The sequence below is a fragment of the Leptosomus discolor genome, chromosome 8 (assembly GCF_034619465.1).
Source record: "Leptosomus discolor isolate bLepDis1 chromosome 8, bLepDis1.hap2, whole genome shotgun sequence".
Taxonomy (NCBI): domain Eukaryota; kingdom Metazoa; phylum Chordata; class Aves; order Leptosomiformes; family Leptosomidae; genus Leptosomus; species Leptosomus discolor.
The window spans coordinates 60,608,574-60,625,415 of NC_141398.1; the positions used below are offsets into that span (position 1 = coordinate 60,608,574).

Here is a 16,842-nt window from a genome sequence, read left to right on the forward strand (position 1 = left end):
GGAGGGTGAGCCGGGGCGGCCATCGTGGCGCGTGGGCTCAGCCAGCTCGCGGCGGCGGCGGCGGCGGGTCACGCCGGCAGCACCGAGAGCAGCACGAAGATGCCGGGCGGGAGCGTGTTGGTGCTGGCGCTGGCGCTGGGCCTGCTCCTGCCGTGCGCCGGGCAGAGCCACCGGGAGGAGGCCGAGCGCATCATGACGACCACGCCGGTCATCGACGGGTGAGCAAAGGTTGCCTTGGCCCCACGGCGCGCCCGGCCACCCCGGCAGGGCTGCGGCTCTCGGCGCGCTGGTTAAAAAACAAATAAAAAAAACCTACCGTCCAGAAAACCCCACCGGGGACGGCCCTTCTGGGGGGATCCCCATGCCGGGCACCCCAGGGCCGTGCAGCCGAGGGGATCCCCGAGTGGGCTGCCAGGAAGCCGGGGGCCAGGCTGCCGCGGGGGAAGTCCCCGCTCGGGTCAAAGGGGTCCTGTGGGGTGTCCTGAGGGACGTCCCCGCTCTCGTGACGGGACCCTCCGGAGGCTCGGGCCCTCCGCGGCGGCGGCACGGCACGGCACAGCCCGTGGAAGCAGGCGCAGGGCAGGGGGAGCCGGAGGATGTGGGAGGCGGTGACGCAGGAGGGGAGAAGTGGGAGCCGGCCTGGTTCCCAGCACTTCCCCAGCGATATACTGGTGGGTGCGGGACCCTGCGTGGCGGTGACGTCCCCGTGGTGGCGATGGTGACATCCCTGTTGGAGGGATGCTGGGCTGGCTCCCCCCCCCCCCCCCGCACTGGTGTGAGGGCTGAGTGGGGATGCTGGGTGGAGGGGTGCTCGGAGGGGTCCCCAACCTCCCCCCCAGCTCCCCACAAAGGCCGGCAAAGGCGGGGGGGGGGGGGGGGGGTGTCCCACATGGGGCTGTCCCCTGGGAGTGACCTGTCCCCAGCTCCCGGCTGGAGCTGCTTGGGTGGCTCTTGGCAGAGGGCACAGGTGGGTGGATGGATGGATGGATGGATGGATGGATGGATGGATGGATGGATGGACAGAAGGATGGATGGAAGGATGGATGGAAGGATGGATGGATGGATGGACAGAAGGATGGATGGATGGATGGAAGGATGGAAGGATGGATGGAAGGATGGATGGATGGATGGAATGACGGCCAGATGGGTGGGGAATGGGTGGGCAGCCAGACAGGGAGATGGGCAGCCAAGGGGCAAGCTGGCCGGCCGGACAGACGGACAGACAGCCCCTCCCTCCCGCTCTCTCCCCTGCCCAGGCACAACGACCTGCCCTGGCAGCTCCTCAAGAGGTTCAACAACCAGCTGGGGCTGCCGGAGGCCAACCTGCTGCTGCTGAACGACACCCACACCAACATCCCCAAACTGCGCAGCGGGCACGTGGGCGGGCAGGTGGGCTGGCGGCGAGGGGGGCAGCGGCACCGCGGGGGGTAGAGGGCACCGGGCACGGAGCCGGGCTCCCGGCGCTCACCGGGTGCCGCGGCGGGCAGTTCTGGTCGGCGTACGTGCCCTGCGAGACGCAGAACAAGGACGCGGTGAAGCGGACGCTGGAGCAGATCGACGTGGTGCACCGCATGTGCGAGCTCTACCCCGACACCTTCTCCTGCGTCGTCGACAGCGCCGGTGAGCGGGCGCGGGGCCGCGACACGGGTACCCCGGCGGCGGTGGGGGCCCGCCCTGGCTGATGCCCCCCCGCCCCCTGCCCTCCCGCAGGCATCGAGCAGGCTTTCCAGAGCAAGAAGGTGGCCAGCCTCATCGGGGTGGAGGGCGGCCACTCCATCGACAGCAGCCTGGGTGTCCTGCGCACCTTCTACCGCCTGGGCGTCCGCTACATGACCCTCACCCACAGCTGCAACACCCCTTGGTAGCCACCTTCGGCGGGGACACACACACACGGGGTGACAGGGCCAGCACGGTGGCGGGGAGGACGAGGTCGTGCGGCCGAGCAGGGGCGCGTGGCCGGTGGGGGGGGGGGTCCGCCCTGATGGTCTCTGTGCTCTGCAGGGCTGACAACTGGCTGGTGGACACCGGGGACGAGGAGCCCCTGCACCACGGCCTCTCACCCTTCGGGAAGGTGAGGGGGGGGGAAGACAGCGGCGGTGCCCGGGAGCAGCAGCCCAGGGTGGGGGGATGTGGTCCTGGCACCCGCCAGCGCCATGCTGGGTTATTAAGCCGAGCAGTGGGTACCCTGGGGGCAGCGTGTCCCCCCGCTGTCACGGGGCTGCCACAGCCCCTCGTGCGCCGCTCTACCGCCCCGTCGCCACCCCCCCCCCCCCCCCGCCCCCCCACAGACGGTGCTGGAGGAGATGAACCGCCTGGGCATGATCGTGGACCTGGCCCACGTCTCGGTGGAGACGATGAAGGTCGCGCTGAACTTCTCCAAAGCCCCCGTCATCTTCAGCCACTCGTCCGCCTACAGCCTCTGCCCTCACCGCCGCAACGTGCCCGACGACGTGCTGAGGATGGTGGTGAGCGCCGGGACACGGCTGCGGGTGGGGATGGGCGGGGGGGGGCTGGTGGTGGTGGGGTCTGCAGGGCTCAGAGGTGCCTCCCCACCCCCCCCCCGCCTCCAGGCCTCCACGGGCAGCCTGGTGATGGTGAACTTCTACAACGCCTACGTGACGTGCGGGGACGCGGCCACGCTGGCCGACGTCGCAGGTGAGGCGGGCGCGTGGGGCGGGTGGGCACCCAGGACGCTGCCACACACACCCCCCCCCCCCCCGTTACACCTCGCTCACCGCGGCCCCTCCACGCCCGCAGACCACATGGACCACGTGAAGCAGGTGGCCGGTGCCCAGTCCGTCGGCTTCGGCGGGGACTACGACGGGGTCTCGGGGTAAAGCGGGTGCTGGGCGCCAGCCGGGCTGTGCCGCAGGGACGGGGCAGCGTGTCCCCGGCCGCGGGGACTCGCTGGGGGCGGGAGGGTGCAGGAGGTGGGTGCCTGCCCCCCCACCCCGGCACGGCTGCGAGCTGCGGGGTGGCACAGGCTCCCCACCGGCCTGGAGGACGTCTCCACGTACCCTGCGCTGGTGGCCGAGCTGCTGGCGAGGAACTGGACGGCGGAAGAGGTGGAGGCGGCCCTGGCTAAAAACCTGCTCCGCGTCTTCAAGAAGGTGGAGGAGGTGAGCGGGGCACGGGGGGGGGGGGCCACGGGGCGTGGGGACACTGGGACAGCAGAGACCAGCGGGACACGGGGGGTGTTGGCACTCAGGGGGGGCGTGGGGACACGGGGCGGCACCGCGACACGTAGGGCAGGGGACGAAGGGGGGGGGGGGGGTACGAGGACGTGCGAGGTGATGGGGGGGCTGCCCCTCGCTGCGGGGGGGCCCACGCTGTCCCCCACCGCAGGTGAAGACGACCCTGGAGGACACGGCTGCCCAGGAGACGCCCATCGCCTTCGAGGAGCTGGAGGGGACGTGCAGGACCCGCTACGGCTACAACGGTGCCGGCACAGCCCGGCTCCCGCCGGCAGCCCTGGCGCTGGCGCTGCCCCTGCTCCGCTCCCTGCTCTCCTAGCGCCCGCCGCAGCCCCAGCACCCTGCCGGCGGCTGGCCCGGTGGCTACTGGGCTGGGCCCAACCCTCCCACCCCTTCCCGCCCGCGGGCCAGCGAAATAAAGCTTCGAGCACCGCCGGCAGCACGCGCCCGCGCCGGGATCCCCAACCCCACCACCCTGCTCCTGGCCGGAGGCGATGAGCCACCCCGGCACGTCACCAGCCACCCCGGCACGTCACCAGCCACCCTGGGATGTCACCGGCCACCCTGGGACGTCACTGGCCACCCCGGCCCCAGCGGGGCAGAGGTATATGGCCCCGGTGGGCGCCCACGCTGGGACACGGGGAAGCTGTCACCACGCCGGGAGTGACACATCGCTGCAAAACACGGCCAGGGTGGCTGTGAGGCTGCTGCCTCCGCAGGATGCTTGCATTAATCATTAGCTAATTAATCGGCTACTCAATTATCTTCTTAGCAATTTCCTCTCGCCTTTGGGAACAGCCTGTCTTCGGCGCGGAGGCGGCTTTGGGCACCGGGAAAAGGGGCAGGAGGAGGAGGAGGAGGAGGAGGAGGAGAGCCGTCTTCCTGCGGCATTCACAAGTTGGCCGAGGCACAGAGCCCCCTCTGCCAGCGCGGCACCGGGGCGAAGACGGGCACGGGGAAGGGACGGCAACCACAGCGGGCCACGGCCACCGGCCCCGGCGGGGAAGCTGCTGGGGGTGGGCGCCGGCGGCAGCACCGGGGCTCCTTCCGTGGGGGCTACGAGGCAGGGATGTCGTCCCCCCGCCCAAGGGCTGGGGAAAGGTGTGGAGAAGAGTGCGGGGAGCTGGGCAGCCCGAAAACCCACGCTGGGGAACGGAGCTCGACTGGAGGCAGCAGCCCCGGCCTCCCCGAGCCAGTGTCGCCCCGGTTCCCCCCCCCCGGCTCAGCTCCACTGGTGACCCCAGTGGAGGGGAGCGGTGGCTCTGGGGGTGCCGGCTTCCCTTCCCCCGGGCGAGAGGAGGCTGGGGGGCTACGGCAGCAGGACCGGCCCCTTCCTCCTCCCCACAGCACCGAGTCCACTGGCCCAAGCAGGGGAGAGGGCACGGCCCTGGCGCTGTGCCACGGGCGGAGGGGACCACGGACCCCTCCTTCACCTCAGAGCCCCCCCCCCGACACACCACGCTGGCTGTTCAGGGGTTGTTTATTGGAAGTAGCAGGGGATAATCACCAGGGCTTTGGAGAAGGCGGCGGCATCAAACGAGACAAGCTTTAAAAAAAAAACCAAAAACCCCACAGCAACAAAACCCCAGAGACACGACGCCGAAAGAAGGAGCATTCCCAGGGCCTCCCCGGGCCGCAGGGCACGGCCCGGCCCCCAGCCCCACGGGCAGCCCCCACGCAGGAGCCAGCAGCAGGCTCGCCCCACGGCGCAGCCACAAGCCACCGGGGGGGCTCCCGCTTTGTGCCGGGCCCAAGGTCCAACGCTCCCCCCGTGCCCAAGTGACTTCGCAGCCCCGAGCCACCTCCTCCTCCTCCTCCTCCCTGGTCACCACGCCGCAGCCCCCCCCCCCCCCCCCGGCACACGGCGGAGAAGGCGGCTCCGTCGGTCACCAGCCACACGCCGCCAAGGCCACTGAATTCAGGAGAAATCCTCAAAACCATCGTGAAAAGGGCGTTACAAGCGCTGGGGAGATGGTCCCCGGCCCCCCCCAGCGCGTCCTGCCCCACATCGGCACAGCCCGGGAACACGCAGGCAGCAGCGGGAGCGGGAAGGAGCCGCTTCCCCGCTCTCAGCACCGCTGTGCATCCCTAAAAATTCCCTTTAACAGGATGAATCGGAGCTGCCCGGGACAAGCCCCCCGCTGCCGGCCACACACGGCCCCCGGAGCCGGCAGCCGCAGGCCCCTCGCTCCCAGCCTGCGCCAGGAAGGTGGAAGTTCCTCCTGGGCAGAGCCGAAGGAAACGGCCTTTCCTTCCCGGCGAGAGCTTCCCACCCGCCCAGCGCCTCGCTGGAGCCTGGGAGTCGCAAAGGTGGGACACAAAAACCTCCAGCCCCAGGGGAAGAGGCGCCGAGGGACGAGCCGCCGCGTCCCCCCACCAGCAGTGGGGAGTGGGGGGAAGCGGCCCCCTCGCCCCCCAGCCCACGACCTCCACGGGTGGCAGGTGCAGCGGGGTGGGGAGAGCGGAGAGGGCAGCAGGGAGCCAGGGGGCGAGGATGGCCGCGCCGTTACCGCCACACCCAGCCAGCCGAGGGACATTTGGGGACAAGGCTGCAGCCACCAGGGCCGCGAGGGTGGGGGAAGCTGCTGCGAGGCGCTCCCCGCTGCCGGCCATGGGGCAGGGCCCCGTCCGCGGGGGGAGGCCGGGGCCGGGATAACCATTTCCAGACGGCAGCGGTGGGAGCCAGGGAACGTGGGGATTCACAGGCACAAGGAGGGGGTTGTGCAGGGCAGGACGAGCGTTTCAAAGGTCACTTGGTGGCACAGAGCTCCAGGGAGGATGGGCCCGGCAGCGCGGGGAAGCGGCGATGGGCAGGGCGAGGGCTGCCAAAGGGGGAACGGGGCTACGAGCCGGGCGGCTCGGCAAGGGCACGGCGAGGGAAGAGGCCACGGCGTCACCTCCCCTTCCCACAAGGCACGAACCTTCCCGGGAACACGGCAGCAGCTGGGAAAAGGAGCCTTCCCAAGGGGCGGTGGGAGGGAGGCAGCGTCCCGCGGGGGTCTCCCTGCTGCTCGTAAACAGCTCCTTGCGGAGGGCCCCCTGGAAAACCCGCCCAGCCTGCAGCTCCCGGGAAAACCCACCCAGCCTGCAGCCCCCGGGAAAACCCACCCAGCCTGCAGTCCCCGGGAAAACACAACCTGCAGCTCCCGGGAAAATCCAACCTGCAGCCCCCTGGAAAACCCAGCCTGCCGCTGGGCGAGGCGGGCTGGAGCAGGTCCCGAGGGCAGCGGGCCACGCAGGGGGGGCAGCCGGGCGAGCAGCGCCCCGGAAGACACCACAACCCACCTCCACGAGGATTCCTTTAGTGTTAAAGCAGGAGCGGGCCCTGCGGCGCGGCGGGACGCCGCCGGAGCCCCGCAGCGGCTCTCAAACGCAACCCCCCCTGAAAGGGGAACCAGCAAAGCGTTCCCTCGAGCCCGGAGAGGGGTCGTCTCTGCTCGGGACCCCCCCCCCCCCCTCTGCCGGGAGCGCTGCCTGCTCTGGGAAGAGTCGTTGCCGTCCCAGCCCCAAAGGAGAGTCTGGGCTGAGGAGGTGGCGCTGGAGGAGGGGACGGCCTGGCCGGTGGGTCACAGCAAGGACGTAGCAGAGGTGGGGAAGGAGTCCCGGGCCCCTCCGCCCCCCAGGCCGTACCGGCAGAGCGGGGCAGCAGTCCGTGGGGGCGCCGGGAGAGCTCAGTTCCGCAAGGCGGCCAACCTGGAAGGGAGAGCGGGAGAGGGGAGCGAGGTGAGAGCAGCAGGGAACGGCCCCGGGGCGGGAGGATCCTTCAGCCTCTGCAGGCGCTGCCCGGAACACACACCCCCCCCACCCCCCCACCCCCCCGCGGCAGAGGTGCGAGGGATCCCGCCCTGGAGCACGGGGCCGCGGCCGCCTGGGGTTAACGGGGAGCAAACGCGGAGAAGGGGGTCCCGGCTCCTCGTCTGGGCGCCTCGCCACTCCCGCCTGCCTGGTGCCTCTCCCAGAGCCGTCCCCGGCTCCCAGGGCAGCCCACCACCGCCTGGGGACTGTCCCCAGATGGGGAAAGAGGAAGCTGATCAGCTCCTCCTGGGGCAGTTCCAGGGAAACCACCTGTTCCCGGAGCTGTTTGAAGGTCGGCGCCAAGCGTTACCGGAGCGGGCCAGCGCAGAGCCGGGGGAGGCCGCTCCGCACCTCGTCGAGGAGAGCTCGCTGCTGAGTGCCACAAGCCACCCACCGACCCCCACAAGCCACCACGCCCACCCGTGGGGACTGAGAGAGGAGGCCCAGCAGCCCCTCAGCCCGCCGTGGTGGGCTCCATCCTTCCCTCCGTGCTGGTGAGGGATCCCTGGGCAGGATTCGAGCCGCCTCGACCCCAGGCGAAGGAGCTGGGGGAGAACCAACCTCCGCGACAGCTGGTCCTCCTGGGTGCGGAGCGAGCTCTCGCCCACGGCCGCAGCCCCCTCGGGGAGCTGGCTGAGCTGGTCCATGATCTCCAGGCCGTTCTCCTCGGCGATCTGGACGATGAGGCTGTCTACCTGCTCCTGCGGCGTGGTCAGCGTGGTGGCGGAGCTCATGGAGTCCTCCATGACCTGCGGGCGGAGACGGCCCTGGCACCCTGCCCCACCGGCTTCCTCCCCCACAGATCCCACGGGGCCACCGGCCCCTTCAGCCAGCGCAGCCCCACGGCAGGGCGACACCGGAGGAGCACCGGTTCGGCCGCAGACCCCCTCTGCGCGCCACGACGCGGGGACGGCCACCCTCCCTCTTCCTCCCCCCGCAGGGCAAACTCCTCCTCCACCAGGGGACGGGTCTTCCCTGCCGCCGCCTCTCGCAGCTCTCCAACACTGCCGCCAGCTCGGGGGGGGTTTCCCACACCGGAGTGCCCGAGGGGAAGAGAGCCCGGCTGCGGAAACCCCCCGTTACGGCTGGGACTGCCGAGAGGCAGCGCGTTCCGGCTCCCAGGGACAAGCCCATCCTCGGAAATCCAGCAGCTCCCAGCCCTCCCGGAGCCCTCGGAGGCCGCCGGCACTCACCGACGTGTGAACATCCAGATTCTGAACCTGCTGCTCGAATTTATCCATCACCGCCGACACCTTCTGCAGGTCCATGGAGCTCAGCGCCTTGTCCAAGGCCTTGGTCACCTGGGCCATGTTTTTCGTCACCTGCAAGATGACATTTGCTTCGGGGGTGCTCGCCCAAAATCAAGGGACGTCACTGCCGAGGGAGAAAGCCAAGCCAGCGAGGGAGAAACCAGGCTGCTGACAGCGGCGCTCCGAGGCGGGACAGGCTCTGCCCGGCTGCGGGGGTCTCCAGCCACGTGCAGCCCCTGCTCCCGGCAGGACGGTCCCACCGCCCTCGCACACGCCACGAGGCGAGAGGCTCCGGGCACGAGGAGTTCACCTTAACCCAAGGATTTAACCCCAGCCCCCGCCCCATCCTGAGGTCATCCCAGACAGGCTGAACCCCACCGAGAGGGTCTGAGCCGCGGCGGGGACAGGGAAGCCGGAGGCGTTTCGAGGCGGTGAGAGGGGAAGAACCAAGGATGGCTCCTCGCGGGGCACGGACCCGCCTCGAAGGCTCTTACCCCCTTCATGGTCACGGCGGTCTGGACCTTGGAGGCCACGGCGTCCACCCGGGAGGCCATGCGGAGCCAGTTGAGCCCCTCGTTCTTCTTGCGGATGGCGTTCTCGGCGTAGACGCGGGCGCACTCCACGTTCTTCTGCTGCAGGGCCTGCGAGGGCGAGGGGCGGCCGCTGGGGCGGGGAAGGCACCGCCGGGGGAGAGGGCAGCGCGCTCCGCCCCGGCCCGTCCCACCGGGGAGCGGCTCTCCCGCGGCTCCCCGGAGCGCCGAGCGCACCCTCGGATGGGGATTGGGCCCCTCTTGGCACCGCGGCGCATCTGCCCGGCGGGTGCCAGAGCTGAGGGGCTCAAAGCACCTGGAGGAACCTGCCCCCTTCTTTCCCCCTCCCCACAGGGGGAACCTGCCCCCTTCTTTCCCCCTCCCCACAGGGGGAACCTGCCCCCTTCTTTCCCCCTCCCCACAGGGGGAACCTGCCCCCTTCTTTCCCCCTCCCCACAGCGGGAACCTGCCCCCTTCTTTCCCCCTCCCCACAGCGGGAACCTGCCCCCTTCTTTCCCCCTTCTCACAGGGGGAACCTGCCCCCTTCTTTCCCCCTCCCCACAGGGGGAACCTGCCCCCTTCTTTCCCCCTCCCCACAGCGGGAACCTGCCCCCTTCTTTCCCCCTCCCCACAGGGGGAACCTGCCCCCTTCTTTCCCCCTCCCCACAGGGGGAACCTGCCCCCTTCTTTCCCCCTCCCCACAGGGGGAACCTGCCCCCTTCTTTCCCCCTCCCCACAGGGGGAACCTGCCCCCTTCTTTCCCCCCCCCGTGGAACACGGCAGGACCCACAGCCGCCAGGCGCCGTGCCGCGGGCCAGCAGCCCCCTGCCCAGGCCCAGCACCCACCCACCTTTTTGACTTTGGCTTGCTCGGCCTTGGAGTCCTTCTCGGCTTTTTTAGCGAGTTTTTCCAGCTGCTTCGCTGTGAACTGCGGGGAAAACCACGGGTCAACGGCGGGATACGGCGGCGTAGAACCAGGCAGCGGAGCCCCGGCTGCCCCCAGCCTCTGGCCGCGGAGGGAGACGCCCCCCCCCCACCCCGAGGCTGCCAGAGCACACCGGTAAAAACCGGGAAAGTCACATTTTCCCCGCTTCCGAGAAGGGAAACACCGGGAACGGCGGGCCCCGGATGACAAACCCGGCTAAAGGGCTCCCTCTTCCCGCAGCCGCCGGCAGCGGCGGGGCTCCCGCGGCAGCCCCCGCGCGGATCTCTCTAGGCCAAGGCCACATCAGGAGAAGCCCCGACGGTCCCCAGGGCCGTCCCGGAGGGATGGACGCCGGTGTACCGGGACCGGAGATACGTGACGGAGAGGAGGCGGAGGGTCTGCCGCTGCTCTTACCTTCAGCTGGAAGAGCGTGTCTAGAAAGGAAAGAGAGCGCAGCCTCAGCATAGAGCACTGGGGCCGGGACCGGAGGCCGGGGCCGGGGCTAGGCTCCGGTCCCGGTCCCGGTCCCGGTCCCGGCCCCGGCCCCAGGCCCCAGGCCCCAGGCCCCGAGCCCCCACCCATCAGGACAAGCTCCAGCCCCCCTCCCAAAACCCGGCACGGTAGAACCCCCTTTACCGTCCGCCCACCCTTACCGTCCATCCTGCTCCGCCGCCGCTTCCGGGTTCTACCCGCCGCCGCTTCCGGCTTCTGCCACCGCTTCCGGGATGCGCGCGCACCGACTCCCGCCAGAGCGCCGCCCGGCGGGGAGCTCACGTGGGTGGGGAGGGCGCGAGGGGGGCGGGGCCACAAGGAGAGTGGAGCACGGTGGGGGCGGAGCTACAGTGGGGCGGGGCCATACAGGGCCAAGGCCCCCAAGCCGTGCTTAGCAACCGTTGCCGGGGTGGTACGGCGCATGCGTGGCAGGCCGTGAGGGCCGCCCGGCGCACGCGTCGGGGGGGCTGTTCCGCAGCGGGCGGGCGGCACCGCGCATGTGTGGGAGGCGTGCGGCGCATGCGCGGGGCTGTCATGGCGGAGGGCGGCTCTGCCGATGGGGAGCTGGAGCCGCTGCGGCTGCGGCGGTTGCGGGGCGAAGGGTTCTTCGAGGTGCCGGCGGCCGACCGGGTGAGGGGCCGGGGCCGCGGGGGCGAGCGCAGCCACGTCCCTGCGCTTCCGGAGGCGTTCCGGGGGCGAAAGAGGGTCCCCGAGCCCTCGGGGCCCTGCCGGTGGTGGGTGGGCCTGGGGCCCGCTGAGAGCGGGCGGCCGCCCTGGGCCGGCGGCCACGCAGGCTCCCGCCTTGCTGGGAGCGGGGAGGGAGCTGGGCAGCGTGCGGTGCCTGCGGGCCGGCTGGGAGCGGCTTGTGCGGGGGGTTAGGGGGGCTCCCCGGGGAGCGGGGATGGGGGCGGCGTGCCGGGGGGGGGGGGGGGGGGGGGGGGGGGGCAGGGGGAGCCAAAGGGGGTGCCCGCCGCCTTTCCGAAAACGCTGCTTTGCTCCGCGAGCACCAGCGCAGCACCGCGGTCGGCCCGCTGCGAGGGAGGGGGGTAGCTGGAGGCGTCAGGCTGCCGCGGGGGCCGTGGGTCAAGGGGTGCTGGCGGGGGGGTCGCCATCGCGACGGACTTACCCACACGGCGGCAGAGAAGCCGGCAGTTCTGTACTGCAGCGCGGGGAGGCCCAGGGGGTGGCTCCTCCTGATGTGCCTCCGAGTTACATTAAAAGTCAACACTTTTATGTCCTTTTTGTGCAAAGTCATGATCTTTAACGTATTTTAACATAAGCGTGCGTGTTGTGCCTGGTATTAATGTTGACATTTACAATGACTGGTCCACACTATTATATGGCTTTATTAATATTCCTATACTAATATAACCATTGGTTATTTTACTGATCAAAATCTCTGATATACAAATCAGGATGGGGAGGATGTGAGGGTCTTCACCTTAACATTCCTTAGTTTCTGTGGTTTCATCCCACAAGATAAGAGAACTGGCTGAGAATGTCCAATTTCACCCCTCGTACCTGTCTCCTGCCTCCCTGTTCTGTTCTGCACAGTTTCACACCCGCAGCAGCTCTGGCTTGGGCCATTTTCACGAGGCGTCTGCTGTCTCTGAGCCTCAGTGAGGTTTTGGGTAGTTTTTACCGTCGTGTAAATGAACTGAATCAGGAAATGAATACAAAACGTTAGTTATTCATTAAAGCAATCAAGATGTTCATTAAAAGCAATTAGTCATCAACAAAAAGCAATTATCTATTCAAAATTCAGACCTGATGATAACCAGTGGAAGGTTATCCAAAGGGCTCGGCTGTGACCTGGCTCTCTGGTTCCAGCTGGGGAGATGCCGGAGCGTGAAGGAGTTTGAGAAGCTGAACCGCATCGGCGAGGGCACCTACGGCATCGTGTGTGAGTGCGGCACCGGCTGCTCCCTCGGGGCCTGGGGCAGAGCCGGTTCCTGGGGCGGGGGGCGGGCTGCAGCCCGTCTGCCCCCCATCCCGGCAGCGGGGGAGCTCGTTGGGCTGGGGGGGGTGCCGTGGTGGGGAGGCTCCTCAGCGCAGGGGTTCCCGCAAAACCAGCGCGTGGGGGCTGGGCTGTTCCCCCAGACCGGGCCCGGGACACCCTGACGGATGAGACCGTGGCCTTGAAGAAGGTGCGGATGGACAACGAGAAAGACGGTAACGGAGGAGGCGGGGGGGAGCTGCGGGGGGGCGGCTCCTGCTCGAGGCAGTCGTGCAGCGCGGCCGTTGCTCGCCGCAGGGATGCCCATCAGCAGCCTGCGGGAGATCACCCTGCTCCTGCAGCTCCGGCACCCCAACATCGTGGAGCTGAAGGAGGTGGTGGTAGGGAACCATCTGGAGAGGTGAGAGTGTCCCCCCCGCCCTCCATCCTCCCCCCCACCTGCCCTCTCAGACCCTTCTCGGTCCCCTGCGACACCCTGGGGGGAGGCTCCTGAGCGTGTCTTGTCCACCACAGCATTTTCCTGGTGATGGGCTACTGCGAGCAGGACCTGGCCAGCCTTCTTGAGAACATGCAGACCCCTTTTTCAGAAGCTCAGGTAAAACTCGGGCCAGGCTTTAGGTCCCTCACCCCAGAGAGGGTGCAGCCGCTCTGGCCAAAACACACCGGCCGCCGGTGTGGACTCCGTGGACCTTCAGAGGGGCTGGGGAGCTCCGGGTGAGGCGGGATTCCAGGGCCGTGGGGAGAGCCTGGGCTTAGCTGGCTCTCACAGGACGCTCCAAGGGCTTCCCAGATAGAGCTGGGAGAAGGTGTAACCCCTGGCCGAGGGCACGGAGGAGTGAGGGACGGGGCGGAGCGCAGGGCGCCCGGCTGGGTGTCCCCTCCGGGGCTTTGCCTGGCCGGTGCTGCTCTCGCAGAGGTGGCTGCTCCTGTCCTCTGTCCCCAGGTGAAGTGCATCGTCCTGCAAGTCCTCAAGGGGCTGCAGTACCTTCACGAGAACTACATCATCCACAGGTGGGGGCAGCGGGACGGAGGCGGTGGGAGCCGGGGGCTGAGCCTCCCGCGTCCTGGGAGCGAGCGGCGGCGCCGCGGGGAGTGGCTCTGGTGCGAACCGGTGGCTCCGTGTGGGAGCACTGGTGGGGCAGGGAGGCCCCGAGCAAGTGAAGAGATTCGGGGGGGGGGGGGGGGCTCTGGGGGAGCGCAGGGGCGGGAGGGCCGGCCCTGACCGGCCGCTCGCTGCTCCCCGCAGGGATCTCAAGGTGTCCAACCTGCTCATGACCGACAAGGGCTGCGTGAAGATCGGTGAGCCCCCGGCAGCTGCCCGGCCCCTCGGCCAATTCGGCTCCCCCGGCTCCGTGCCGCGGGGGGAGCGAGGGCTTTTCCCGTCTCCTCACCTGGCGTCTCCCCTCCCGCAGCCGATTTCGGACTGGCCCGCACCTACGGGATGCCGCCGAAGCCCATGACCCCCAAAGTCGTCACGCTCTGGTGAGCGGCGGGGGCCGCGCTGGGGGGAGGCGGGCGAGTCCCCGCCGCTGTCCCCCTTGGCGACGCCGCTGTCCCCCCCCACGCCAGGTACCGAGCGCCCGAGCTGCTGCTGGGAATGACGACCCAGACCACCAGCATCGACATGTGGTAAGGGGCTGGGGAGGGGGGGGGAAGGGGCTGGGGCTGGCCCCGGGGGAGGGGGCTGTCAACAGAGGGGCTTCTCTTGCGCGTCCTCGCTCCGCAGGGCCGTGGGCTGCATCCTGGCCGAGCTGCTGGCCCACAAGCCGCTGCTGCCGGGCACCTCGGAGATCCACCAGATCGACCTCATCGTCCAGCTCCTGGGGACGCCCAACGAAAACATCTGGCCAGTGAGAGCGGGGTCCCCAGCGCCTCCTGCCTGCCCTGCCCTGCCCTGCCCTGCCCTGCCCCCACCTCACCCTCCGGCCCCCCTCAGGGTTTCTCCAAGCTGCCCCTGGTGGGGCAGTACACCCTGCGGAAGCAGCCCTACAACAACCTCAAGCACAAGTTCCCCTGGCTGTCGGAGGCCGGGCTGCGGCTCCTCAACTTCCTCTTCATGTACGATCCCAAGAAGCGGTAAGAGCCGCCGGCAGCTCCGCCTGAGCAGGACCGGGGAGGGGGGGGGGGAGGAGGAAACCTGCCCCCAGACGGGGCTGCCGCCCTCTCCCCGCAGCTGGGGGCAGGCCAGCCCCTCTGCGGGGGCGGGGATGGTGGCGCCTGCCACGTCCCCTCGTCCCCGCAGGGCGACGGCCAAAGACTGCCTGGAGAGCTCCTACTTCAAGGAGAAGCCCCTGCGTGAGTAAACCCTCCCCCAGGGGGGGAGCAGGGCTGGGGGGGGGCTCTGCACCCCGCTGACCCCCCCCCCGGCTCTGCCCCGCAGCCTGCGAGCCGGAGCTGATGCCCACCTTCCCCCACCACCGCAACAAGCGAGCGGCCGCCGGCGCCGTGGGGACGGAGAGCCAGGCCAAGCGCGCCAAACCCTGAGCGCCGGGCACGTGCCGGCCGGCATGGTTTTTCCTTGGGGCGGGGGGACTCCATCCCTTCCCGGGGCAGCTCCCAGATTCAATTCCCCTCCCCGCAGCAGCGCAGGGAGGGTCTGGCTGTGGCGGGGGGAGCGCTGCGTCCCACCCCGTACGCTTCTCCTGCCCCAGAGCTGGGCAGGCTCCAGGCTGGGTGAACGGCAGCGCCAGGGGCAGGACAGACGCCAGATGGGACCCCCAGGGAGAGGCCGGGGGGGCTGGTGGGGCCAGACCCATCCCGCAGGGGTGGTGTGGGGTGACCCCGACTTTGCTGTCAATAAAAACACCTGCCAGCAGCGGCGGTGGTGGGGAGTGAATCGCCTCGTCCCTCGGCTCGCGGGGGGCTGGGAGAAGCCGCGGCCCTGCTCCAGCCCCAGGGACAAGGACACCCCTGGGCTCTGTCTCCCTACAACGCCCTTAAGGGAAGCCAAATCCCGGGAGGGCGACGTGGCATCAGACGGCACCGCGGGCACGCTGCTCCCCTCGCCCCCCACCCCCAGCAGGGCAGGAGGAGACCACCACGCTGCGAGGCAGCCGCGCTTTACTGAGGTGCACCGAGCCGATTACAGCGGGAGCGCCGGGGCTGGCGCAGGCTCCTGCCGCCCCGGGGGGGGGGGGTGGTGGGGTGTGAAGCAGGGCACGGCACCAGCACAGCTGCCTCCTGGCGGGGCGAGCTCAGTGTCACCCTTGGGTGACCGTCCCCATCCCCTTCCCAGGGTGCTAGGACCAGGGGCCGGAGCCGTCGGCCAGCAGCATGTCCACCTCCGTCCGCTGCAGCCAGAGCCGCTGCTGCCTCTCGCCGCGCAGCTCCTGCCCGCGGTGGCGGCTGCGGCAGGCCCGGCCGGCGGCGCAAGCGCCGGCGTGGAGCTGCTGGCAGGTGGTGCAGCAGTAGGAGGGCAGCGCGCCCCGGCGCAGGCAGGAGTGCAGCTGGTAGCAGGGCAGCTCGGGGGCTTCCTGGGGGGCGGCGGCGGGGGACGAATCCTGGGGGTCCCCCAGCAACTGGGGGCTTCTGCTCCCCGGGGCCTGGGCGGAGAGCAGGCTGCCGAGCTCCTGCTCCGGGAAGAGGCGAGAGGAGGAGGGGTCCGGGTCGGGGTTGCCCGTGGAGGGCACCGGCTCCTGCCCACGCTCGCCATCTCCGCGGCCGTCCCAGCCCCGCAGGCTGCCGGGGTCCCTCCACAGCGCTGGGGGGGCTGCGTCCTCTCCCGCGGCATCCTCAAAACCCGCCGGCGTCTCCCGGTAGAGATCCACGTCGTCGGCAGCCGCCTCGCACCACGTCCCCGGCGGCCGCCGCCGCTGCAGCATCTCCATGCAGGCCTCCGCGTCCCCGGCCAGCCGCCGCGCCTCCAGCAGGTCCTCGCCGCTCGGCCGGTGCGGCCGCAGCCTCGACGCCACCTCGGCCAGGATCTCGCACTCCAGCCGGCAGGCGAAGAAGCCGCAGGCGGCGGCCGCCAGCTCGGCCGCGGGGAGCTGCCGGGAGAGGGCCAGGCGGTGCTCGTCGTGCCGTTCGTAGCCCAGCCGGCCGAAGCTCCGCAGCAGGTCGGCTTCGAGGAGCGCCGGGCGCAGCGAGTGCACGTAGGCACCGGAGAAGGTCTGCAACGAGAACGGCGGGCACGGCTGGAGACCCCCTGCGGCCCCAGCATGTGTCCCCCCTCCCCGGTGCGGGCAGGGCGGTGGGGCCTCACCTGGACGGTACCGAACTCCCGGCGCCAGGGGAAGAGGTAGAGGTTGGCGGCCGCCAGCTCCAGCAGCCGGAAAGCTTCGGCCAGGCCCCGCAGCGCCAGCCCGGCGTCGGGGCGGCCCCGCAGGCCTCGGGCCAGCACGGCGGGGGCGTCCTCCTGCAGGGACCCCAGCACCGCCGGCTCCCGCCGCAACCGCTGCCGCAGCCGCTCCCCGAACGAAGGGTCGGAGCAGGGACCGGCGCGGCCTCGGCGGAACTCCCGCTCCAGGCAGCGCCGGTACTCCTGCCGGTACTCCTGCCGGTACTCCTGCCCGTACTCCCGCCGCGGCGCCGAGCCCGCGCACATCCTGCGGGCGCAGCGGCCTCAGCCCCCGCCCCCCCGCCCCGCCCCGGTCCGTTCCGGTCCCCCCCCCCTCCCCCCCCACCTCCCGCCCCGGTTCCTCCCGACCCCCCGCTCCGCCCGGGCTCCGCTTCCGCTTCCCGCGCCACGCCCAGGGAGGGG

General features: G+C 70.2%; 4 protein-coding genes across 4 annotated transcripts; 2 read left to right on the forward strand and 2 right to left on the reverse strand.

Annotated features, from left to right (window-relative positions):
* The first annotated feature begins 99 nt into the window (after nucleotides 1-99).
* Nucleotides 100-3,513, forward strand: DPEP1 (dipeptidase 1). The gene is made up of 10 exons (XM_086469044.1): nucleotides 100-218; nucleotides 1,257-1,389; nucleotides 1,488-1,620; nucleotides 1,711-1,861; nucleotides 2,002-2,071; nucleotides 2,289-2,465; nucleotides 2,571-2,655; nucleotides 2,758-2,833; nucleotides 2,984-3,119; nucleotides 3,346-3,513. The coding sequence occupies exons 1-10, from the start codon at nucleotides 100-102 to the stop codon at nucleotides 3,511-3,513; spliced, it is 1,248 nt and encodes a 415-aa protein (XP_086325170.1).
* A 3,132-nt stretch (nucleotides 3,514-6,645) lies between these two features.
* Nucleotides 6,646-10,387, reverse strand: CHMP1A (charged multivesicular body protein 1A). The gene is made up of 7 exons (XM_086468788.1): nucleotides 10,348-10,387; nucleotides 10,109-10,128; nucleotides 9,620-9,697; nucleotides 8,734-8,880; nucleotides 8,183-8,311; nucleotides 7,551-7,738; nucleotides 6,646-6,887 (listed from the first exon to the last, which is right to left on the reverse strand). The coding sequence occupies exons 1-7, from the start codon at nucleotides 10,352-10,354 to the stop codon at nucleotides 6,866-6,868; spliced, it is 591 nt and encodes a 196-aa protein (XP_086324914.1). The 5' UTR covers nucleotides 10,355-10,387; the 3' UTR covers nucleotides 6,646-6,865.
* Nucleotides 10,388-10,720: 333 nt separating this feature from the next.
* CDK10 (cyclin dependent kinase 10) lies at nucleotides 10,721-14,743 on the forward strand. Its single transcript, XM_086468786.1, has 13 exons — nucleotides 10,721-10,816; nucleotides 12,017-12,089; nucleotides 12,287-12,358; nucleotides 12,441-12,543; nucleotides 12,657-12,738; nucleotides 13,087-13,154; nucleotides 13,390-13,442; nucleotides 13,556-13,625; nucleotides 13,713-13,772; nucleotides 13,870-13,993; nucleotides 14,080-14,219; nucleotides 14,386-14,438; nucleotides 14,524-14,743. The coding sequence occupies exons 1-13, from the start codon at nucleotides 10,721-10,723 to the stop codon at nucleotides 14,625-14,627; spliced, it is 1,098 nt and encodes a 365-aa protein (XP_086324912.1). The 3' UTR covers nucleotides 14,628-14,743.
* A 639-nt stretch (nucleotides 14,744-15,382) lies between these two features.
* On the reverse strand, nucleotides 15,383-16,686 carry SPATA2L (spermatogenesis associated 2 like). Its single transcript, XM_086469521.1, has 2 exons — nucleotides 16,345-16,686; nucleotides 15,383-16,252 (listed from the first exon to the last, which is right to left on the reverse strand). The coding sequence occupies exons 1-2, from the start codon at nucleotides 16,684-16,686 to the stop codon at nucleotides 15,383-15,385; spliced, it is 1,212 nt and encodes a 403-aa protein (XP_086325647.1).
* Between the last annotated feature and the right edge of the window lie 156 nt (nucleotides 16,687-16,842).